The following is a 26,518-nucleotide window of genomic DNA, read 5'->3' on the forward strand; positions in this document are numbered from 1 at the left end:
GGGGGCTGCGGGGCGGGAGCGCAAATCCATCAGCACAGGCCCCAAGCACAGGGCGCCGGGACACAGCCCAGGATCCGGCCTCCCCCGGGGCAGGCAGAGGCCAGGAGGGCCCAGGACAGCAAGGACACTCCTGCCCCGAGCTGAGCAGATCAGCGGCCCCGCCCGGAGCCTCCAGGCCCTGCAGACGGAGGAGAGCTCTGGAGTTACTGCGGGAGCTGAATCCGGGGCTCTAGAGTTGGCCCTGCCACTGGGGTTGTTCCTCCTGGGGCCTCACAGGGTAAACAACCCCCACTGAGCCCTGCACCAGGCAGGGGGCAGAGCAGCTCCCCCAAGTGCTAACACCTGAAAATCAGCACAACAGGCCCCTCCCCCAGAAGACCAGCTAGACGGACAAGTTCCAGGGGAAGTCAAGGGACTTAAAATATACAGAATCAGAAGGTACTCCCCGCGTGTTTTTGGGGGGTTTTTTTTGTTTGTTTTTTTGGGGTTTTTTTTATTTGCTTTTTGATTTCTGTTTGCTTCCCCCACCCTTTTCTTTTTGCTTTCTTTTTCTATTTTTCTTTTTTTTTCTTCCTTTTTTTCTTTTTTCTTTTTCTCTTTTCTTTTTCTTTCTCTCCTCTCTTTTTCTCCTTTTCCCAATACAACTTGTTTTTGGCCACTCTGCACTGAGCAAAATGACTAGAAGGAAAACCTCACTCAAAAGAAAGAATCAGAAACCGTCCTCTCTCCCACAGTTACAAAATTTGGATTACAATTCAATGTCAGAAAGTCAATTCAGAAGCACTATTATACAGCTACTGGTGGCTCTAGAAAAAAGCATAAAGGACTCAAGAGACTTCATGACTGCAGAATTTAGATCCAATCAGGCAGAAATTAAAAATCAATTGAAAGAGATGCAATCCAAACTAGAAGTCCTAACGACGAGGGTTAACGAGGTGGAAGAACGAGTGAGTGACATAGAAGACAAGTTGATAGCAAAGAGGGAAACTGAGAAAAAAGAGACAAACAATTAAAAGACCATGAAGATAGAATAAGGGAAATAAACGACAGCCTGAGGAAGAAAAACCTACGTTTAATTGGGGTTCCCGAGGGCACCGAAAGGGACAGAGGGCCACAATATGTATTTGAACAAATCATAGCTGAAAACTTTCCTAATCTGGGAAGGGAAACAGGCATTCAGATCGAGGAAATAGAGAGATCCCCCCCTAAAATCAATAAAAACCGCTCAGCACTTCGACATTTAATAGTAAAACTTGCAAATTCCAAAGATAAAGAGAAGATCCTTAAAGCAGAAAGAGACAAGAAATCCCTGACTTTTATGGGGAGGAGTATTAGGGTAACAGCAGACCTCTCCACAGAGACCTGGCAGGCCAGAAAGGGCTGGCAGGATATATTCAGGGTCCTAAATGAGAAGAACATGCAACCAAGAATACTTTATCCAGCAAGGCTCTCATTCAGAACGGAAGGAGAGACAAAGAGCTTCCAAGACAGGCAGGAACTGAAAGAATATGTGACCTCCAAACCAGCTCTGCAAGAAATTTTAAGGGGGACTCTTAAAATTCCCCTTTAAGTCCAGTGGAACAATCCACAAAAACAAGGACTGAATAGATATCATGATGACACTAAACTCATATCTTTCAATAGTAACTCTGAACGTGAACAGGCTTAATGACCCCATCAAAAGGCGCAGGGTTTCAGACTAGATAAAAAAGCAGGACCCATCTATTTGCTGTCTACAAGAGACTCGTTTTAGACAGAAGGACACCTACAGCCTGAAAATAAAAGGTTGGAGAACCATTTACCATTCAAATGGCCCTCAAAAGAAAGCAGGGGTAGCCATCCTTATATCAGATAAACTAAAATTTACCCCAAAGGCTGTAGTGAGAGATAAAGAGGGACACTATATCATACTTAAAGGATCTATCCAACAAGAGGACTTAACAAACCTCAATATGTATGCCCCGAATGTGGGAGCTGCCAAATATATCAAGCAATTAATAACCAAAGTTAAGGCATACTTAGATAATAATACAATTATACTTGGTGACTTCAGTCTAGCACTTTCTACTCTCAATAGGTCTTCTAAATACAACATCTCCAAAGAAACGAGAGCTTTAAATGATACACTGGACCAGATGGATTTCACAGATATCTACAGAACTTTACATCCAAACTCAACTGAATACACATTCTTCTCAAGTGCACATGGAACTTTCTCCAGAATAGACCACATACTGGGTCACAAATCGGGTCTGAACCGATACCAAAAGATTGGGATTGTCCCCTGCATATTCTCAGACCATAATGCCTTGAAATTAGAACTAAATCACAACAAGAAGTTTGGAAGGACTTCAAACACATGAAGGTTAAGGACCATCCTACTAAAAGATGAAAGGGTCAACCAGGAAATTAAGGAAGAATTAAAAAGATTCATGGAAACTAATGAGAATGAAGATACAACCGTTCAAAATCTTTGGGATGCAGCAAAAGCAGTCCTAAGGGGGAAATACATCGCAACACAAGCATCCATCCAAAAACTGGAAAGAACTCAAATACAAAAGCTAACCTTACACATAAAGGAGCTAGAGAAAAAACAGCAAATAGATCCTACACCCAGCAGAAGAAGAGAGGTAATAAAGATTCGAGCAGAACTCAACGAAATCGCGACCAGAAGAATTGTGGAACAGATAAACAAAACCAGGAGTTGGTTCTTTGAAAGAATTAATAAGATAGGTAAACCATTAGCCAGCCTTATTAAAAAGAAGAGAGAGAAGACTCAAATTAATAAAATCATGAATGAGAAAGGAGAGATCACTACCAACACCAAGGAAATACAAACGATTTTAAAAACATATTATGAACAGCTATACGCCAATAAATTAGGCAATCTAGGAGAAATGGACGCATTCCTGGAAAGCCACAAACTACCAAAACAGGAACAGGAAGAAATAGAAAACCTTAACAGGCCAATAATCAGGGAGGAAATCAAAGCAGTCATCAAAAACCTCCCAAGACACAAAAGTCCAGGGTCAGATGGCTTCCCAGGGGAATTCTATCAAACGTTTAAAGAAGAAACCATACCTATTATCCTAAAGCTGTTTGGAAAGATAGAAAGAGATGGAGTACTTCCAAATTCGTTCTATGAGGCCAGCATCACCTTAATTCCAAAACCAGACAAAGACCCCACCAAAAAGGAGAATTACAGACCAATATCCCTGATGAACATGGATGCAAAAATTCTCAACAAGATACTAGCCAATAGGATCCAACAGTACATTAAGAAAATTATTCACCATGACCAAGTAGGATTTATCCCCGGGACACAAGGCTGGTTCAACATTCGTAAAACAATCAATGTGATTCATCGTATCAGCAAGAGAAAAATCAAGAACCATATGATTCTCTCATTAGATGCAGAGAAAGCATTTGACAAAATACAGCATCCATTCCTGATCAAAACTCTTCAGTGTAGGGATAGAGGGAACATTCCTCAACATCTTAAAAGCCATCTACCAAAAGCCCACAGCAAATATAATTCTCAATGGGGAAGCACTGGGAGTCTTTCCCCCAAGATCAGGAACAAGACAGGGATGTCCACTCTCACCACTGCTATTCAACATAGTACTGGAAGTCCTAGCCTCAGCAATCAGACAACAAAAAGACATTAAAGGCATTCGAATTGGCAAAGAAGAAGTCAAACTCTCCCTCTTCACCGATGACATGATAATCTACATAGAAAACCCAAAAGCCTCCACCCCAAGATTGCTAGAACTCATAAAACAATTTTGCAGTGTGGCAGGGTACAAAATCAATGCCCAGAAGTCAGTGGCATTTCTATACACTAACAATGAGACTGAAGAAAGAGAAATTAAGGAGTCAATCCCATTTACAATTGCACCCAAAAGCATAAGATACCTAAGAATAAACCTAACCAAAGAGGTAAAGGATGAATACCCTAAAAACTATAGAAGACTTCTGAAAAAAATTGAGGAAGACACAAAGAGATGGAAAAATATTCCATGCTCATGGATTGGCAGAATTAATATTGGGAAAATGTCAATGTTACCCAGGGCAATTTAGACGTTTAATGCAATTCCTATCAAAATACCATGGACTTTCTTCAGAGAGTTAGAACAAATTATTTTAAGATTTGTGTGGAATTTGAAAAGACCCCGAATAGCCAGGGGAATTTTAAAAAAGAAAACCATATCTGGGGGCATCACAATGCCAGATTTCAGGTTGTACTACAAAGATGTGGTCATCAAGACAGTGTGGTACTGGCACAAAAACAGACACATAGATCAATGGAACAGAATAGAGAACCCAGAAGTGGACCCTGAACTTTATGGCCAACTAATATTCGATAAAGGAGGAAAGACTGTCCACTGGAAGGAAGACAGTCCCTTCAATAAATGGTGCTGGGAAAATTGGACATCCACATGCAGAAGAATGAAACCAGACCACTCTCTTTCACCATACACAAAGATAAACTCAAAATGGTTGAAAGATCTAAATGTGAGACAAGATTCCATCAAAATCCTAGAGGAAAACACAGGCAACACCCTTTTTGAACTCAGCCACAGCAACTTCTTACAAGATACATCCACGAAGGCAAAAGAAACAAAAGCGAAAATGAACTATTGGGACTTCATCAAGATAAGAAGCTTTTGCACAGCAAAGGATACAGTCAACAAAACTCAAAGACAACCTACAGAATGGGAGAAGATATTTGTAAATGACGTATCAGATAAAGGGCTAGTTTCCAAGATCTATAAAGAACTTCTTAAACTCAACACCAAAGAAACAAACAATCCAATCATGAAATGGGCAAAAGACATAAACAGAAATCTCAAAGAGGAAGACATAGACACGGCCAACACGCACATGAGAAAATGCTCTGCATCACTTGCCATCAGGGAAATACAAATCAAAACCACAATGAGATACCACCTCACACCAGTGAGAATGGGGAAAATTAACAAGGCAGGAAAGCACAAATGTTGGAGAGGATGCGGAGAAAAGGGAACCCTCGTACACTGTTGGTGGGAATGTGAAATGATGCAGCCACTCTGGAAAACTGTGTGGAGGTTCCTCAAAGAGTTAAAAATAGACCTGCCCTACGACCCAGCAATTGCACTGTTGGGGATTTACCCCAAAGATACAGATGCAATGAAACACCAGGACACCTGCACCCCGATATTTATAGCAGCAATGTCCACAATAGCCAAACTATGGAAGGAGCCTCGGTGTCCATCGAAAGATAAATGGATAAAGAAGATGTGGTTTATGTATACAATGGAATATTACTGAGCCATTAGAAACAACAAATACCCACCATTTGCTTCAACGTGGATGGATCTGGAGGGTATTATGCTGAGTGAAATGAGTCAATCGGAGAAGGACAAACATTATATGTTCTCATTCATTTGGGGAATATAAATAATAGTGAAAGGGAATAGAAGGGAAGGGAGAAGAAATGGGTAGGAAATATCAGAAAGGGAGACAGAACATAAAGACTCCTAACTCTGGGATCCCTGGGTGGCGCAGCGGTTTGGCGCCTGCCTTTGGCCCAGGGCGCGATCCTGGAGACCCGGGATCGAATCCCACATCGGGCTCCCGGTGCATGGAGCCTGCTTCTCCCTCTGCCTGTGTCTCTGCCTCATTCTCTCTCTCTCTGTGACTATCACAAATAAATAAAAATAAAAAAAAATAAAATAAAATAAAAAAAGACTCCTAACTCTGGGAAATGAACTAGGGGTGGTGGAAGGGGAGGAGGGCGGGGGGTGGGGGTGAATGGGTGACGGGCACTGAGGGGGGCACTTGACGGGATGAGCACTGGGTGTTATTCTGTATGTTGGCAAATTGAACACCAATAAAAAATTTATTATTAAAAAATAAAATAAAATAAAAAAACACAAAATTAAATCAAAACTAGAATAGAGAAAAACAAGTACCTAGTTATCCATCAAAGTGAAACAAAATTTCATGCAAAAAAATATTTCAAACCTCACTATATTCCCTTAATGGACATATTAAGACTCAGTTACCATGTAACCAAGGATACTTTACTACCTGGAAAACTCAATTTCATTATCTGTAAAACAAGAATAATAGTACCTATCCCAGAACTGTTGTGAAAACTGAAATAATTCACATAAAGTACTCAATGTAATTTCTAATACAGGGTAAGCACTCAATCAGTTAGAGCCAGTATTATTAACTGGTAGGGTTTATGGTTTAACTCTATACTTTGGTACAGTATAAAGAGGCTTAGGCATCTAAACATTAACATAAGAGAGGAACAATGAGGAATAGAAAAAGAGTTAAAGTATCTTTTATTTTGCTAAAGTGTAACTATTTTTTTTGTTTGTTTTGAATGATAACTATTTCTTTATTTTATTTTTTAAATATTTAATTTATTTATTCATGAGAGACACAAAGAGAGGCAGAGACACACAGGCAGAGGGAGAAGCAGGCTCTATGCAGGGATCCCAATGTGGGACTCAATCCTGGGATCCCAGGATCACGTCCTGAGCCAAAGGCAGACGCTCAACTGCTGAGCCACCCAGGCAACCCAAATGATAACTATTCCTGTAATTATGTCACATATTTTGTGTGTGTGTGGGGGGGGGGGGTACAAAAGGATATAATTTTAAAAGGTTGCAGCAAGGGGCACCTGGGTGGCTTAGTAGATTGAGCACCTGCCTTCACCTCAGGCCACGACCCCAGAATCCTGGGATGGAGTCCCACATTGGGCTCCCTGCTCTGACAGTGCCCTGCTTCTCCCTCTCCCTCTGCTGCCACTCCCCCTGCTTATGCATTCGCTCTGTCAAATAAACAAACAAAATCTAAAAAAAAAAAAAAAAAAAAAAAAAGGTTGTGATAATATTAGCCTGATAATGGAACTTCAACCATGACTGTGACTGTATGTGAAGGTTGTTTAGCTACTAAAAAAAAATCCCACCTTTTATCTTTCAGTTATGTCCAAAAAAAGCTAGAAAGAAAAAAAATAAAATAATCAACTAAAAATAAAGCTCAGGGAGAAATAGGAATATGCAGAACTGGCTTTATTTATTTATTTTTTTTTTTATTTATGATAGTCACAGAGAGAGAAAGAGAGAGAGAGGGAGAGAGAGAGGCAGAGACACAGGCAGAGGGAGAAGCAGGCTCCATGCACCAGGAGCCCGATGTGGGATTCGATCCTGGGTCTCCAGGATCACGCCCTGGGCCAAAGGCAGGCGCCAAACCGCTGCGCCACCCAGGGATCCCCCAGAACTGGCTTTAAAAAAAAAAATCTTGGGACGCCTGGGTGGCTCAGTGGTTGAACATCGGCCTTTTGGCTCAGGTCGTGATCCCCGGGTCCTGGGATCAAGTCCCACATCAGGCTTCTCCGTCTGCCTATGTCTCTGCCTCTGTGTGTCTCTCCTAAGTAAATAAATAAAATCTTTTTTTAAAAAATTTTAAAATTTAAAAATAAGTAAATAAGTAAGTAAGTAAGTCTATAAAACAAAGCTGAAAGTCAGGGACACTAACACTATTATCTAGAAATAGATTGGATGCTTCTTCCATAGTAGAACTAGGAACCTCTCATCAAATAATGGGTCAAATTACGGTGATAATACCTCAAGTTAGCTAATAAGTAATACGAAAAGACAGACATGGCTCACATGAATAAAACCTCCTCACCAGTGAAGAACTAACCATGCACATGGCAGAGAGTAAGGTGGGAAGAGAATTGCAGCAGAATTTATAGAACCACAAGTTCTAATGTCAGCTCCACTATGGAGATCAGCTAACTTCCTTTTATGGCAGTTGGTTTTCTAATCAGTGATAAAAAGGACCAAATATGTAATTAGTAAGTCCTATTGTATTCCAAAATGCTATGATTCTAAATCTCTGAAAAACAATGACATTTGAAACAATATATAAATGAACTTTTAGACCACCACAGAGAGTCCTTGTATGACAAACATCCTTTTTTTTTTTTAAACGGTCATATATACTAATTTAACCATATTTTAGATTGTATGATACTGGCCTAATTTTAACAGAGTGACTAGAGCAAAAAAGGAATTAAACTGCTTCCACAAATGAATGACCAGAATAGTAAGAAAAGTAAACCACAGCCTACATTTTCTTATATACGCTCAAGTCTGAGGCTTAATGTGTTATCAAGTTACAGTATATATAAATAATTAGAATCTCTACACCCCCATGTTTGCTGTAGCATTATTTACAACAGGCAAGATATGGAAACCTAAATGTCTGTCAATGGACAAATGAATAAAGATGTGGTATATATACACAAACAGGAACATTCAGCTGTTAAAAAAAAAGAACAAAATCTTGCCATAGGTGTCATGAATGCACCTTGAGGGCATTATGCTAAATGACACAAGTCAGAAAAAGACAAATACCCTATAATCTCATTTATATGTAGAATCTAAAAGAAAAACAAGCTCACAAATAGATAACAACAGATAGATAACAAATAATAGATAACAGATAACAAACTGATGGCTGCCTGAGGTGAGGGACAGGGGTGGGCGGTAACCCAAAGGTACAAACTTCCATTAATTAAATAAGTAAGTCATGAGAATACAATGTGCAGCATGGCACCTATAGTTAATAATACTATATTGTGGGACTCCTGGGTGTCTCAGTCAGTTAAGCATCTGCCTTCAGCTCAGGTCATGATCCCAGGGTTTTTGGATGGAATCCAGCGTTGGTCTCCCCACTCAGCGGGGAGCTGGCTTCTGCTTCTCCCTCTCCTTCTGCCTCTCCTCCCCAAACGTGCTTTCTCTCACTCACTCAAATAAATAAAATCCTTAAAATAATAATATACTGTATATTTGAAAGTCACTGAGAGTAAATCTTAAAAGTTCTCATTATAAGAAAAGAATTCTGGAACTATGTGTGATGACCGACATTAAATTTAATGTGCTCATTTCACAATATATACAATTGAATCATTATGTTGCACACCTGAAACATGTTTTATGTCGATTATACCTCAATTTAAAAATGTTTTAAATAATAATTAGAATGCTGTGTTTATTTCTATGTTTTAAAAACAGCTCCAATTAGTTTTCAACTGCAATTAATTGCATCCCTTTATTAAGTGAGGCTGCAAGTAGTTCTATCATTCCATCAACACTGAATCCTTACATACTGAGTACTATTCTAGGCTCTAAAATACAACTATTTACTAAAGCAGAGTCCTTCCTTCACGTGGGGGACAGGGGAAGAGAGGGGAGAATTAAATACACAAAAATAGAGCAACATAGTAGACAATGACAAAGGAAGGGAAAGGGTGACTGACATCTGGAGCTTTAAAGAAAAAGAAGCAGTAACCATACAAAGGAAAGAAAGACTCCAACAGAAGGAAAGTAAATGTTAAAGTCCTGAGGCAGGGACACCTGGGTGGCTCAGTGGTTGAACATCTCTGCCTTCAGCTCAGGGCATGATCCCGGGGTCCTGGGATCGAGTTCCGCATCGGGCTCCTTGTGGGGAGCCTGCTTCTCCCTCTGCCTATGTCTCTGCTTCTATGTCTTTCATGAATAAATAAATTAAATATTTTTTAAAAATAAAAAATAAAGTCCTGAGGCAGAAACAACGTTTGCATGTTCAAAGGGGAACAAAAAAAAAAAAGGCAAGTATGGCTGAAACATAGTAAAAAAAGACAGAAGGGAAGGAGATAAGGCCAAACAGAAAGACAGGAATAATGATATCACCTCAGCTGTCTCTACTTCACCTTAAGCCTAAGGGCTGCAAACTTTTCCTGTAAAGAACCAAACAGAAGGGGGAGAAAAAAAAAATATTTTTGGCTTTGTGAGCCATAGTCTCTTTTCCAACTATTCAACTCTGCTTTTCTAGTGTGAAAGCAGCCATAGACAAAATGTAAAGGAGTGTAACCATGCTCCAATGAAAGTTTATTTATGGATACTAAAATTTGAATTTCATGTAACGTTCACATGTCATAGAACATTATTCTTTTGACTTTTTTCAACCATTTAAAAATGTAAAAGGCATTCTTGGCTCATAGGCCATACAAAAACAGGAGGCAGGCTGGATTTAGGTCATAATTCGCCAGCCCTGTTTAAACGATAAAGCTCTCCATAGCATCTAACAAAACCAAACACATTTAGTCACAGAACAAATACTCTCAATAAGATTTTCAGCTTTACTTTTCAGACTGTGCCATTTTATTTTCAGAAAAGGCAGACATGACAATATCTCAACAGAACAGCAGGAACCTGATCACACTCACCCTACAAAAGCTAACCTAGAGTTTTCCATCTCTCTCTGTTAGGGACCATAGTGCCATGGGTTCCTGGCATATAGGAGGTCTTCACAAATGTTTGGTGAACAAATGACTAAAGAGATGCCAGGCAATCTCAACACCTGTCTAGACACTTCTGTTATGAAAAACTAAGAATAAAAGCTGCATATATAGATCACCCACTAATCTAGAAGAGGACTTTGTGAACCGGGAAAAAGCAAGTCCTAGAAGGGCACACAGCTTTGGACAGTGCTACTTTACACACTATCTCTGGGGAGATGGGAGATTTTTTTCCAAAGGGACTCCTCCATTACCCCAGGTAGATGCAATACTGTGAGTGTAAGTGGATATACTTATACTTATGTCCAAAAAAAAAAAAAAAAAAAGGCCCGTTCCTCTGGGCCCTGCACTAGGGCCAAGGTTTGGCCGGCCAAATGTGACTAGATTCCATACCCCTGATGATCAGAGGTGCACAATCACAAGCAATGGTCCTCCGTATTTAAAAAAGGGTCTTTAAATATAAATTACTCTTAGCTTGTAAAATTTTTCATAGTCTTTCAAAATCTTAAAGACAGATGCCCAAAGAGACCAGAGATAAATAGTAGGCCCTTTCATGATAAAAAAAGAGCCCTTCCATTAAGATCAGACTTCTTAATAAAAAGTGTACTCTGAAGAAAAAAAAAAAAGTGTACTCTGTATCACTTTAATAATCAGAATTCAAATGACTATGCTTTTAATCATTAAAAAACTCTGGCTAAAATGTGTCATCAACAACTATGACGACTATCTGAAATAGCTTTGATAAACATATGATGTTAGTCTTTTTTGACAAAGGCACATGATGAGTGGACAAATACAGCACTAAAAAATTTTTGGTTGTTTTTATCCAGAAAATCTAGCTTCAGTAAAATAACTTCATATTGACTATAAATGTTTTCTTCCCCTATGTAATACCACTATGAGTTAACAAAAGCAACTGTGACTATAACTGTATAAAATAAAAATGTAGTGCATGCTTATTCTGATTTGCTCAGCAGAAACCATTTTTGCTTTTCTAGGGAAAGCAGGAGAATCAAAGGACAAAAGCCAGAGAAATTCTGAGTCATGTACAAGACACCAAAAAGGAGAGGAAGCGCCTGGCTAGCTTAGTCAGTAGAGCATGCGACTCTTGATCTCAAGGTTGTAAGTTCACGCCCCACGTTGGGTACAGAGATTACTTTAAAAAAAATGAAAGAGAGAGAGAGAGAGAGAGAGAGAGAGAGAGAGAGAAAAGAGAATACTAAACAGGGATGTTCTTTGTCCTAAAATTTAAAAAGGGCCAGACTTTGTTGCCATTCTATGGGTCTGCCGTCTCTGTTCCTCACAAATTAATCTAACCACCTTCCTTCTCCTTTCCTCTCATTTCCTTAAAGCATCTAATTGATATTCTTTGTTTTTATTCAAGTTCCCCCCACCTTTAGAGATTTGGGTTCTGCACACATTAAACTATGTAGTCTCATAGGGGCTCATTTCCACAGAACCTCTAGTAGCATCTCTGACATGCCACTCACTCCATCATCCTCAGATTTTGTGTGTGTTCACTTTATCTACCTATTTACTGTTCTCGTCCTGTGCCAATCCCTTAAGAAGCCTCTTAAGAGAGAAGTTCCAAAATGCTAGAATTTAAGTGCTTCATCATCTAAAACCTCATAGCATAATTTTTTTTTTAAGATTTTATTTATTCATAAGAGACATACGGGGGGGGGGGGGGGCAGGCAGAGACACAGGCGGAGGGAGAAGCAAGCTCCATGCAGGGAGCCTGACACAGGACTCGATCCCAGGTCTCCAAGATCAGGCCCTGGGCTGAAGGTGGCACTAAACCACTGAGCCACCCAGGCTGCCCCCATAGCATACTTTCTATAGTCACAACACTTCTACATGTCTACCCTGTACAGTAATCCTTATATAGGTCTAATCTTCCACACTGGACCATAGGCTGTGTATGATTCATTTGCTGATTTTTCAAAGTACCTAGCACAGTGCCTTACAGAGTAGGTATCCAAAGTCTTGGTGGAAGAAATACATGAAATGCTTCTGTGGAAAGGCAAGGCATGGAACGCCTGGGTGGCTAGGTGGTTGAGTGTCCGCCTTTGACTTGGGTCGTGATCCCTGGATCCTGGGATTGAGTCCCACATCAGGCTCCCTACAGGGAGCCTGCTTCTCCCTCCTTCTCCCTCTTCTAGGTCTCTGCCTCTCTGTATCTCTCATGAATAAATAAAATCTGAAAGAAAAGAAAGAAAAAAGAAAAGCAAAGAAAAGAAAAGAGAAGAGAAGAGAAGAGAAGAGAAAAAAGAAAAGAAAAGAAAAGAAAAGAAAAGAAAAGAAAAGAAAAGAAAAGAAAAGAAAAGAAAAGAAAAGAAAAGAAAAAAGAAAGAAAGGAAGGCAGGCAGGCAAGGCACAAAATTGGTAATTTTTGAGATCTACTATCCCAGGAAATTCACCTTTTTAAGAAGTTTTCAGCAAATACTTCTTGCCCTTGGCTTATTTTCCTATGCACTTCACGGTCTATCTTATTCTACTACCTCTACTACAGTGATCAGCCACTAAGGCATATTTGCATGTTCTCCTCTTAGTACTTTCTGACTCACATGACCTATTATTAATTTTCCCCTTCCTGCAACAAGCAGAAATGTCATAGTGATGTTACCCACTTATTAACATGCACAGCTGGGTGATTTTCCCTCCAGAGATTAGTCCTAGTGGAATACAGTAGATGGCAGTAGAGAATGATGTAACAAACAACAAAGAACAGGCTTTCTGCATGGAGCCTGCTTCTCCCTCTGCCTGTGTCTCTGCCTCTCTTTCTCTGTGTCTCTCATGAATACATAAATAAAATCTTTAAAAAAAAAAATTTATGGTCAGAAGAGCACCTGGCGAAATCCAATTCTTCCACTTCAGGGAAGTTTCTATGCTTCCAAGCCTTTCTTTTATAAAACCTGAATTAAATACCAAACTTATAAAGTATCTAGAATACATTACTGAGCTCATAAGAAACATTCAATAAATAGAAATTATTACAGGATAGTAATATTACTAATGTAATAACCTATTATATTACACAGCATCTATATCATGCTACTTCAAATATAACAACATCAATTTACATCTGCATTTTTAAAAGGAAATTGGCAATTCATTGTGTTCATTATAGCTTGAACATTGTTTAAGATTTTATTTATTTATTCATGAGAGACAGAAACACAGGCAGAGGGAGAAGCGGGCTCCATGCAACCTGACATAGAGCCTGACGTGGGACTCAATCTTGGGACTCCAGGGTCACCCTCTGGGCCGAAGGCAGGCACTAAACCACTGAGCCACCCAAGCATCCCATTGAACATAGTTTTTATAAATAGATGACCACTCACATCAAAATGTATCTTCTTACCTCACTGCCCTGCATGGTCTTTGCTGGGTTAGCAGAAGGGATGGCAGCATTCAGCTCAGGCTCGGGCTTACACAGAAGAGCAATGGTGTCACGGTGAGACTGATAACGTTCTTTCACTTGCGCATCTGCTTGCACAGCTTTATCCAAAACTGCTCTGAAGGTGGTTCCCTCTGCAGGGGGAAAAAATGTTACCAAAGCACAGTAGTGACTTTAACCAGTAACATTTATAGGCTACTTATAGCAATTTTAGTTCTGCTCTCCAACTTTACTTTTTCCCCCCTCTTCCATGGGTCCTCATTCACTATATAATAGAAATTGAGCTCCTGTCACTTTTTTGTTTCTGGTAAAATGCAGTTATACCTTAAAATACATTTGTGGTTATTGTCTACCAAATAAAAACTGACATTAGTCTAATCCTTTCCTATAACTCATTAACATAGAAATAAATCATTCACTATAAAAACTGTTATAGCTTACTTTAAAAAGTATTCCCCTCTCAAAGAATCACTGTTTCAACCAGACTTAAATACATTTTTAGGGGAAAAAAAATCTCAATAGTATTAATTCCTTTTACAGAGAAATAAAAGAAGTCTCAAAGGCACTTAATCTTAACAAGCACAAATCTTAATAATTAAAGTATTAAAAAATAATAATTTGACTTCAAATTAACTGGTAAAACTCATCCTTTACCAACCACTACTAAGTGAAATAAAATTATAAACCCATATGCATGTAATATGACCTTAACATATAGGGGCACACAAGTGGCTCAGTCAGTTGAGTATCCATCTGATTCCTGGTTTCAGCTCAGGTTATGATCTCAGAGTTTGGGATGGAGCCCTGCACTCAATGGAGAGCCTGCTTGAGACTGTCTCTCTCCCTCTCCCGCTGGCTCTCTTCCAACTCGAGGACACAAGAGTGCAAGCTCTCTATGTCTCTCTCTCAAATTAGTAAAATAAAATCATTTTTTTAAAAATGATCTCACTTATCTTTTAAAAATATGCATAGAGCTTAATAGTTCCTGGAACCACTGTTAGCTAGTGGTCATATAAATGTTCTTAAAAAAAGAAAAAAAGTACAGGGCTTGGAAAAGGAAAGAAAGTTACAGGATCATTTTAATTTTATTTTTTAAAGAATTTTTTAGAATTTTGGGGGCACCTGGGTGGCTCAGCCAGTTGGGCATCCAACTCTAGATTTCAGATCAGGTCACGATCTCAGGGTCATGAGATCTAGCCCCACATCCAGCTCCACGATCATCAGGGAATCTGTTGAAGATTCTCTCCTCCTCCCTCCTATCCCCTAACCCCAGCCCCCACTCCCTGTGCACAAGCATGCATGCACATGCACTCTCTCTAAAATAAATCTTTTTCAAAAAAGAATTTTTTTTAGAATTCTTAAGAATATGAACTTCTTAGAATGAACATGGATTATCTCTGTTATTTATTTTTTTAATCTTACAAGGAACTAAGGAAAAACACCTGTGTTTTCACAATAGCAGTTAGAGCAAAAAAGGGTTTTACAACTGACTCTATTTTTTTTTTTACTGACTCTAATTTAATCAGGCAAAAATGTGGATCTAAATTGGGAATTTACAGGGGTACCTAGCTGGCTGGGTCAGTGGAACATGCAACTCTTGATTTCAGGATTGTGAGTTCAACCCCCACACTGGGTACAGAGATAACTTAAAAATAAAATTTTTTTAAAAATTGGGAATTTCTTCATGTGAAAGCCATTTATGCACATCACATTTTTACCTGCTCTTAAAGGCTTATAGAGTTCATTAGATGGTGTCCTTTGCCAGCGTTCCTTGAATTTTGCTCTTAAATCATTGTCAGTTGCTTCTTCTTCATCCAACAATCTTAATGACTGTTAAAAAAGAGGCAAAGCAACAATGAAATATCATTTCTGGTATAAAAAAATTTAAAACATTTTTAAATGGTCAGATTTAATATAGGTGAAAATTGATGAGATGGGAATGCCCCTACTTTACTGGCTGGAATATAAAATGGTACAATTTTTGTTGCACAAATCCAAGTTAAATGTATTTAACAAGGTCTTATAAAATATAAAACTGTTAGCTATTACCTTGCTCAGAAAATTAAGAAGAAAAACTAAAAGATTATATGTATATCCATATACCAAGACTACTTTAAACAAAGATTCTTTTTAAGATTAAAAGAAACAGGAAGCCTTTAGACCTTAGATATATACAAAACAAGGAGAAAGATACTAATCTAACTATATGAAAATAAAAGATTTAGACTCTAACATATAAAAAGTGACTTCAAAAAATAAATAAATAATAAATAAATTAAAAGTGACTTCTAGGGCAGCCCGGGTGGCTCAGTGGTTTAGCACCACCTTCAGCCCAGGGTGTGATCCTGGAGACCCGGGACTGAGTCCCATGTCAGGCTCCCTGCATGGAGCCTGCTTCTCCCTCTTCCTGTGTCTCTGCCCCTCTCTCTCTCTCATTCTCTGTGTCTCTCATGAATAAATAAATAAAATATTTTTTAAAAAATGACTTTTGAATGTATATCTGAGAAGACAGAATAGTAGGGGGCAAGAAATACAAGAAAGTGCTAATAATCTACCAGAAAAAACAAGTGCTAGAGTACTGGTACCTGTTAATCCCTGGCATTTTAGAGCAGCAGTCTGCAAACTTTTCTGTCAAACACTAAATATTTTAAGCTTTGTGGGCCTTTGTAGACCATCTCTGTCATAGTTTTTTAAAAACCCTCTAAAAAAAGATAAAAATCATCCTTAACTAGTGAATCATACAGAAAATAGGCCATAAGCCAAAACTGGTCCACTGTCCACAGTTCACCAAATATACAATTCACTACTGGCTTAGAGTGTAGATGTAATGGAACAGTAGGAGACAAGAAACACAGGTGGGGCTGCTATGAGTGGAGGTCACATCAAAGACACAACCCTCTCTCAGACTGGGACACTTCAAAGGGGTGACACTCAGTGGATGAATCTTTAAAAAGGATATTTACTTGTCTTGGCTCTAAATGAAAAAGAAGTATCACCTAAGATTCCTAATCAAGGGACACTTGAGTGGCTCAGCTGGGATCCGGGATCGAGTCCTGCATCCGGGCTCCCTGTGAGGAGCCTGCTTCTCCCTCTGCCTATGTCTCTATCTCTCTCTGTGTGGCCCTCATGAATAAATAAATAAATAAATCTTAAAAAAAAAAAAAAAAAAAGATTCCTAATCAAAAGCTTAAACTTAGGACTGGAAATCACACTACCTGTGTGACACAAAGCCCTAAGATGGACTTCTAATAAAAAGATAAACCACAACAAATAAATAAATAAAAATAAATAAAAATTCTCTCTAGAATTCACTTTAAAACCCAGACCCCAAAGAATTCCCACATAAGTTCAGGAAATGTGAATTCACAATTTAAAAAAAGAAAATCATTAAACATTAAATGCACTATAATATTTTGGATTGGATCTTGAAATAGAAGGGCGCTGATGAACTATGTGGTAAAATCTGAGTAATAATATTGTACCAATGTTCATTTCTTAGTTTCAACAAATGTACCATGGTTACATAAGATTTTAGCTTGGTGAAGGAGTTCTCTGTACCAAACCTACAACTTTTCTATAAGTCTAAAATTATTCTAAATTAAAAGTTTTAAAAATTAAAAACAAAGACCAAACCACCAAACACAAGAGGAAACAAACAATTATGAGCAAGAGTTGGCAAAAGGAACTGACCATCACAGAACCAAACTATGAGGATCAGAGATACTGGAATTATAAGATAAAGAATATAAAATATATTTAATATCCTTTTAGAATAAGAGATAAATTAAAAGTATGACATAGGAGAAAGAAAACAGGAAGAAATGAAAAAGGACTACGTTAGAATTTCTAGAAATAAAAAGTAACAATAAATTAGGAAGCTAATGACAAGTTAAAAGCTGCTAAGGTATAACTGAAAAGAACCACTGAACTAGGAAGATAGATCAAAAGAAATTACACACAATAAAGCATAGAGGAAGAAAATAAGAAGGATTAAGAGACATGGAAAATAAAGTTAAGTGGTATCTAGGTGGCTCAGTCAGTTAAGCATCAACTCTTGATTTTGGCTCAGATCATGACCTCGGTCATGGGATCAAGCTCCACATCAGGCTCTATGCTCAGTGAGGAGTCTGTTTCTCCCTCTGCCCCTCCCCCTGCTTGTGATCTCATTCTTTCTCTCTCAAATAAATAAATAAATAAATAAAATCTTAAAAAGAAAAAAGAAAGTTAAGAAGATTCAACTTAAATATAATCAGCAACCCAGAAAGAGATAATAACGAAATAGGGAAAAAGAAATATTCCAGGAAATGTAAACTAAGAATTTTCCAGGATGGATGAAAGATAAAGTTCCTCAGATTCACTGGATCCAATAAAATATCAACATCAAGCAATTTAAATGAAAGAAAATCCTTAGCCAGACACAACATAATAAACTTTAAAGAAGAAAAGCACAAGTATACAACGAGTTTATAAAGGAAGGAAGGAAGGAAGGAAGGAAGGAAGGAAGGAAGGAAGGAAGGAAGGAAGGAAGGAAAGTAACTAACTAACTACTCAATAAAACCAGGAAAAGGTGGGGGGAAGGGGGCAGGGAAGAACAAAGAAAGAGAAGGAAATATACAGAATGAAAAAGAGACAAATAGAAACTACAAAATGTAGTAGAAAATGATTCTAAATATATGAATAATAAGTAAATATAAATGAATTTAACCCTCCACAGACAACAGATAAAGGCTGCCAAACAAAATTAAGACAAAAACTCTTGCTACATGCTATTTACAAAAGACACAGCCATAAGGATACACAAGTTAAAAGTCAAAAATATTACAAAACTATAGACCAGATACATAAATACAGATGGAAAATGCTAAAAAAAAATTTTAAAAATACTACCAAACCAAATCCAGGAGCAAATTAAAAGGATTATATGCCGCTACACCTGGGTGGCTCAGTCAGTTAAGTGTCCCACTCTAGATTTCAGCTTAGGTCATGATCTCAGGGTCATGAGATAGAGTCCCCAGTCAGGCTCTGCACTGGACATGGAGCCTGCTTAAGATTTTCTCTCCTTTACCCTCTGCCCCTTCTCCCACCTGCTCAAGTGTACACACCCTCTCTCAGAACAAAAGCAAAGGATTATATACCATGACCAAGTAGGATATCCTAAGGATGCAAAGATGGTTCACATTGAAAATCAATTAATATAATACTCTGTATTAGTAGGATGAAGGAAAAAAAACATAAGATCATCTCAAGATGCAGAAAAAAATATTTGACAAAATCCAATGCCCTTTTATGATTAAAAAAGCAAAAACACTCAACAAATAGGAGTAGAATTTCCTCAACCTCATAAAGTACATCCATGAAAAACCCAGAGCTAAAACCACATAAGGAAACTTGAGAAGCTTTCACCCTGAGATCAGGGATAAGACGAGAGCATCTGTCTTGTCATCACTTCTATTCAACACTACACTGGTTACAGCAATTAAGAAAAAGAAACAAAAGGCACTCAAAAAAGGAAGAACTATCTCTACTTGTAGTTTACAGGACCTTATATAAAGAAAATGCTAAGGAATCCACAAAATAGCCATTAGAGATAATAAACAAATTTAGTAAAGGTACAGAATACAAAATCAACATACAAAATCTATACTCTATATCTATACTCTAGCAACAAACAATGCAAAAAGAAAATTAAGACAATTCCATTTACAATAGCATCAAAAAGAATAAAATACTTAAGAATAAATTTAACCAAGGAGGTGTATGACTTGTATACTAAAAGCTACAAAAACACTGTTGAAGACCTAAATAAATAGAAAGACATCCCATCCATATTCTTGATTTGGAAGATTTAATACTGTAAGAATTGGCAATACTCCCCAAGTTGGTCTAAACATTCAGTACAATACCTATATCAAACTATTAATTTTAGGATTTTCTATATATAAAGATTAAACCAGAACCATGAGATACCACTTTATACCCAGAAGGATGGCTACAATTTAAAAAAACAGAACCTATGGGTTGGCAAGGATGTAAAACTGTGAACTTCACACACTGCTGGTAAGAATGTCAAATGGTGCTGCTGCTCTGGAAAATAGTTTGGTGGTTCCTCAGAAAGTTGAACATCGAATTCCTGTATGACCCAACAACTCTACTCTTCTATATATATTCAAGAGAATTTAAAACAGGTGCTTAAGAAAACTTGTTCACAAAAAGCATTATTAATAAACAAAAAAGCAAAACATCCCAGTATCTATTACTGATAACAATTCCTTATAAACAAAATGTGATACATCTATACAATGAAGTGTTAGCCATAAGAAGAAATGAAGTGCTGGTGCTACAACATGGATGAACCTGGAAACATTATGCTAAGTGACAGAAGGCAAGAGTGTACACAGTTTACAATTTCATTTACATGAAATGTCCAAAATAAGCAGACCCACACAAACAGAATCAGAGTAGAGACTGCCAAGAGCAGGGGCAAAGGAGAATGAGGAGTGACTGCTAAAGAGGATGGGGTTTCCTAGTGGGTGATGGAAACACTCTGAAATTAGACAGTGTTGGTACTTGCAGAGTATCACAAATGTACTAACAGCTTCTGTCATGTACAGTGTAAAGAGGTTAAAATGAATTTTATGTTATGCAAATTTTACCTCAAAAACAGACAGACACACAGTTGTGAAATAAATACAGGAGATTTTTAAGAAGAATTAGTTAGGTATGTTGAAAACAAAAGGTACTGGGTGACTGGGTAACGGGCACTCAGCGGGGCACTTGACGGGATGAGCACTGGCTATCTGTTGGCAAATCGAACTCCAATAAAAACATATACAAAACAAAACAAAAGGTATCAATAAAATGAAAAACAAAACAACTCAATAGGATGGCTGAAAAACACAGCTAACTAACCAATTACTGAAACGAGAGCACAAAGTAAAGAAGTAAAAGAAATGTTGAAAGTTATGTAAACTGATCATCATCAAAAGAACCACCACCCATCTAACTGAAATTCATTAGAAGAAAGCAGAGAAAAAGAAATAACTGAAAAAAACAGAATCCATAGACATGAATCAAAAATTAAAAGGGCTCAACAGGTCCCTAGCAAAGATAAATGGTATTATTTTAAAAATAAACTGGTGGATACTTCAAAATTTCTGAAAATCAAGACTAAATTTCTAAAAGCTACCAGAAAGATGAACACTCAAAAAGAAGACAGGGATCCCTGGGTGGCGCAGCGGTTTGGCGCCTGCCTTTGGCCTAGGGCGCGATCCTGGAGACCCGGGATCGAATCCCACATCGGGCTCCTGGTGCATGGAGCCTGCTTCTCTCTCTGCCTGTGTCTCTGCCTATCTCTCTCTCTGTCTGTGACTTAAATAAATAATAAATAAAATATTTAAAAAAAAAAAAAAAAGAAAAAAAAAGAAGACTAACTTCACGTTACTTCTCAACTCACAACTTACTTAAAATGAGACTCTCCAATACAGCTGACAGAGTAACAGTGACTACTTCACAAGGCTGTTAGAAATATCCAACAAGATAATTAGGATAGTCTAGGTGTCTCAGTTGCATAAGCATTTGACTTCAGCTCAGGTCATGATCTTGGGGTCCTAGGATCAAGCTCCACATTGGGCTCTTCGCTCAGCAAGGAATCTGCTTATCCTTCTCCCTTTGCCGCTCCTCCCTGCTCATTCTCATCCTCCCTCTTTTTCTCTCTCACAAATAAATAAAATCTTTTTTAAAAAAATTAAATAAAAGTACCTCATTTTTAAGATAGGCAAAACAACAGATAAATGCCATACACACTAATGCCAGTTTTTAATTATAAGCTTTTTAAACATTAAAATTTCTAGTGAAGATGCTCCTCACAATTGACATACAGTAATGTTCTTTTTCTGTAAAGCTGGTTTCAAAAATCAAATATGCATCTTCTAATCAATGACATCTTAAAATTAAGTAATATTTAAATAACTACTAACTAGCAGGCACATGCATGATCCCACTTCACGGCTATCTTATGTGGTAAATACTACTATTTCTTGGATAAGAAACTGAGACATGCAGATGTTAAGTAATCTGCCCAGGGTCACAGCTAAGAGTAAAAGCTGAGAATCAAGTCCAAATATAACTCCAATATTAAATAATGGTTTATTACTATAGCTTACTGAATGCCCCAGTCTACTATTTGATTTGATATACCTGCATCTTCCAGTGTTTGTCTTCTCCCTATCAGACAATGACTACTTGTTGCTTTCACGTACGTGTGATCTTAAACAACACTCTCCACTTTCTTCTCCCTCTGCCTCTCTACTATTCTAACATCCTTTCAAGTGCAACACCAGATAACAAGCTTGTGTGACCCAAAAATCAACAGATTTTAAAGGACTATAAGGCATTCTCATGAATAAAGCTAAGACCTCTAAGAGCAGTGTCTGTCAAACATTAATGGTGCATACAAATCACCCTGGGCTCTTGTTAAATGCAGATCCTGATTCAGAAGGTCTGAGATGGGGGTCTGAAATTCTGCATATCAAACAAGCTCAGTACAGCAAGGCTTTGGTACTGAACTATATAACATCAATTCTGCTTGCTTTCAATTTTCTGATTATTGACTACATAATCAGAAGAGGCTGTAACACTGACAGTATAATGTGGAACCCTTCATGAATCAGATTCCCCAGGCCAATACTGCAGTAAGTTTTCATTTAAGTTTCCTGACCTTTTTCAATAGCTAATATGCCACCACCACCATGACCAAATCCGTTAGTATAATCACAAAACCCTCATCATCACAGTAACAATAGCTGTCACTTATTAAGCAATACCATGTGTTCCATAGGCTACAGGTTTCACTGTTTTAGTTTAGGTAATCCTTTTTAAAAACCCTAGAAGGAGGACGCCTGAGTGGCTCAGTGGTTGAGCATCTGCCTTTGGCTCAGGGCATTGTTCCTAGAGTCCCAGGATCAGTCCCACATCCGGCTCCCCGCGAGGAGCCAGCTTCTCCCTCTGCCTGTGTCTCTACTCTCTCTGTGTCTCTCAGGAACAAATAAAGTCTTTAAAAAAAAAAAAAAAAACCCTAAGAGGTAAATATTCTCATCCCCAAGGTTCACACTGTCTTAAGTACAGATGAACCTTGAAAACACAGATGTGAAATTTGTAGGTCCACTTATTAGTGATTTTTTTACAGTACAATAGTATAAATGTATGGTTTTTTATAATTTTATTTTCTTTGATTTGAATAACATTTCCTTTTCCTACCTTACTTTAAGAATGTAATATATAATATATATAGTATACAAAATATGTGTTAATCAACTGTTCATGTTACCAGTAAGGCTTCCAGTCAACAGCAGGCTCTAAGTAGTTATGTTTGGGGGAATCAAAAGTTATACTCAGGGACGGATGGGTGGTTCAGTGGTTGAGTGTCTGCCTTTGGCTCAGGGCATGATCCTGGAATCCCGGGATCGAGTCCCACATCGGGCTCCCTGCATGGAGCCTGCTTCTCCCTCTGCCTGTCTCTGCCTCTCTCTGTGTGTCTCTCATGAATAAATAAATAAAATCTTTAAAAAACAAAACAAAAGTTATACTCAGATTTCCAACTGCATGGGGATGTTGGCACCCCATGTTGTTCAAGGGTCAACTATACTTAAGTACTCTATCCTGTCCCAAAGTACTTGGAAATGATGTAAATACAATATCCTCAGAAAGTTAACTGAAAAATTAAAACATCATGGATTAAAGCACTGTTAACAGAAGTCACCTAAAAGATATGATTCCTAAACTGATAACACCCAATATAACCATTTTGAATGCATTAATCATTAAAGAAAGAAATGAGTCAATGAGGAGAAAGAGCTCAAGGCACAGTAAAAGAATAACATTGTCAAACTATGGACTTTAGCCAAAAAACTTTAGTGTTCCATTCCTATTGATAAAATCCCCTCTCTACTGGAAGACAGATGCAGTGAGCTTATAAAACATTTGATGGCCTAACTTCCTTAGTCCAAGTCCACATTTACCAAGAAATCTAATCTTTCACAGAAATCATTAGTTATGAAGGCTCTGAACAGTTTGTGTAATAGTAATTTCTCACAGTTTATCAATATTACATCATGGTCACATGATTGTTATGTATGATTGTTGTATGATTGTTATGTCCATTTATATACCCATAAGACATGTATGAACTCATTCTCAATCAGAATGCCTCTAAAAGCTGAAAGGCAGTTCCAGGCCATAGTAAATTCATCAAGATGGTGAGTATTACCCTATGAAATCCAACAGAAGAAAGCATCCAGTCCTAATCCCTGCTGGACACCAAGGGGTAAAACAGTTTTTACTTGAAAAAACAAATCTCTTAAAACATACCTCATCTAATATTTCTCTATTTCTTTGTAGTAGTTCAGGTAGCTCTTTGATCAACTGATCAACAGTCTGGATGCCTCCTTGTTCAATCACAGATGTAGACTTAGTCAATATAGACTGAGGTACAGTATCTCCAGATACATCTTCAATTGCTGCTGGAAGATTAAGGGAAGCTAACACCCTGAAAAGATGAGATACTGTGTCATCTAAAAGTCTAAATCATCTTTAAAACATTCATCTCCTATGTATCGTAATTAATAGCAAGAATTAGCACCCCAAAAAGTGGATTACCCTCATCAATGGAAAAATAAAACAAAGATAAAGGAAAAAGTAGAATATCAGTGTCTGACAAAATTAAAACAAAACTGTTAAGAAATAAGTGCACAATTCAGAATTTAAAAACAAAAGTAGGGGCGCCTGAGTGGCTCAGTCGGTTGAGCATCTGCCTTTGGCTCAGGTCATGATCCCGGGGTTCTGGGACCAAGCCCCACACTGGGCTCCATGTTCTACGGGGAGCCTGCCTCTCTCTCTGCCTCCCTCTCTGTCTCTAATGAATAAATAAAATCTTTTAAAAATAAAAAATAAGAGCAAAAAGTAAGAAATAAAAATTAAAAAATACTAGCTACCTTGGACTCACAGCTCAAACTTAACTTCTTCCAGTCTAAGTAATTAAAAGTCAAAAATTCTATCTTAAAAAAACACAACCTTTTAGAGGCTGGCTCTAAAAGGTTGGTTGCTCGGATGGCTTAGTTGGTTAAACATCTGACTTCAGCTCAGGTCATGATCTACAGTTCTGGGATTGAGACCTGCATCGCACTCCCCACTCAGCAGACAGTCTGCTTGTCCCTCTGTCCTTATCCCCCCCTACCCACTGCTCATGTGTGCATTCTAATAAATAAATAAAATCTTAAAAAAAAAATTTAGGGGCTCCTGGGGGGCTCAGTTGGTTAGGTGTCTGCCTTTGGCTCAGGTCATAATCCCAGAGTTCCGTGACCAGGCCAGGCATCAGGCTCCCTGCTCAGCAGTGAGTTTGCTTCTCCCTCTGCCTCTCACCCTGCTTCTGCTCTCTTTCTCTCTCTCAGATAAGTAAATTTTTTTAAGAAATTTTTAAAAATACAATCTTTTATCATACATCTGATTGTCCCATTGCCACTGACAAGTCAGAAACAACATACAAAATAGTTGTAATATCATGTCATCTAAGCAGAATGTCAAAACTACACAGTCGAATCTAGGTATTAATCACAGAATCTTCATCAGATGTTCTCAGTTTTACAACACAGTAATAAATATTCTGTCATTACATTTACACAATGGAGGGGATATTAGAGTAAACTTAAGTTTTCTTTCTAGAAAAAGAAAAATGAGGTCAAAATCTATGCATTCATCAGAATTAAAAACATGAAAAAGGAAAATAAACTAGGGAAAAAATTCTCAATGGCATATATGTGACAAAGGACTTGCTCTAAAATATGTAATGAACACAAAAGACTCAATTTAAAAGAATGAGCAAAAAATTTCAATGGACACCACACAATGGACATATGAATGACTAATAAAGCACATGAAGAGTTGCTCAACGTCATTAGTAATCACCGAAATGCAAATTAAACCCCAATGTGATACTGATACACACACTAAAATGGCTAAAACTGAAAGGACTGACAATGCTACCAAGTGTTAAGGTTTCCTAAAAAGTGCAGGTGGGAACATGAACTGGAACCACCACTTTGGAAAACAATCTGACTATTCTGCATGAAGTTAAGCATACACCAACCACACAACTCTGCAATTCTAAGTATCTACCCAAAGGAAATAAAACACATCCACACAAAAATTTGTACATCAATGGTCACAGCAACTGATATGTCTACCAACAATGAATGAATTAACAAACTGCTATTTAATCATAAAACGAAATACTGCTCAGTAATAGAAAGTATCAAATTGATCCAACATAGATGAATCTCAAAAATATTATGCTAATTCAAAGAAGCCCGTCACATTTTGAGTATATGCTGTATGTGCTATATACACCATAAGTGTTGCATACTACATATACTATAGCAGTACTACAATGTACTATATACTGGAATATACATATAATGTAATACATATACTATAATAATTATATTCATATTAAACTGTATAAAAAGTAAAACTAAACCTAGAACAAGAGGGAGCAAACAGCAGTAGCTAAGGGCCAGGGGAAGAAGGACTACGGTGAAAGAGGTATGAAGGATTTCTTAGGGTGATGGAAATGTTCTCTATCTTGATCATAGTGGTGGTGGTTACAGGAGTATGAACACTTATCAGAAAGAACTGAACTACACACTTAAAATGCGTGTATATTCAGTTGTATTTTATTGAAAATTCTACTTAAGATATTTTAAAAACCAATGAATTACTTTTTA

The 26,518-nt window shown here is 37.8% G+C and overlaps 1 protein-coding gene across 2 annotated transcripts in view; it reads right to left on the reverse strand.

Moving 5' to 3' along the window:
* PDCD6IP (programmed cell death 6 interacting protein) overlaps positions 1-26,518 on the reverse strand; it is a 91,470-nt gene that overhangs the window by 19,253 nt on the left and 45,699 nt on the right. For both annotated transcript variants that reach the window (XM_072793484.1, XM_072793483.1), the window contains exons 10-12: positions 24,108-24,285; positions 15,461-15,572; positions 13,707-13,876 (exon numbers count right to left, since the gene is read on the reverse strand). In XM_072793484.1, the coding sequence (XP_072649585.1) occupies positions 13,707-13,876; positions 15,461-15,572; positions 24,108-24,285 (460 nt within the window). The remainder of the gene's footprint in view (positions 1-13,706; positions 13,877-15,460; positions 15,573-24,107; positions 24,286-26,518) is intronic.

This window comes from Canis lupus, chromosome 22 (assembly GCF_048164855.1).
Source record: "Canis lupus baileyi chromosome 22, mCanLup2.hap1, whole genome shotgun sequence".
Lineage (NCBI taxonomy): Eukaryota > Metazoa > Chordata > Mammalia > Carnivora > Canidae > Canis > Canis lupus.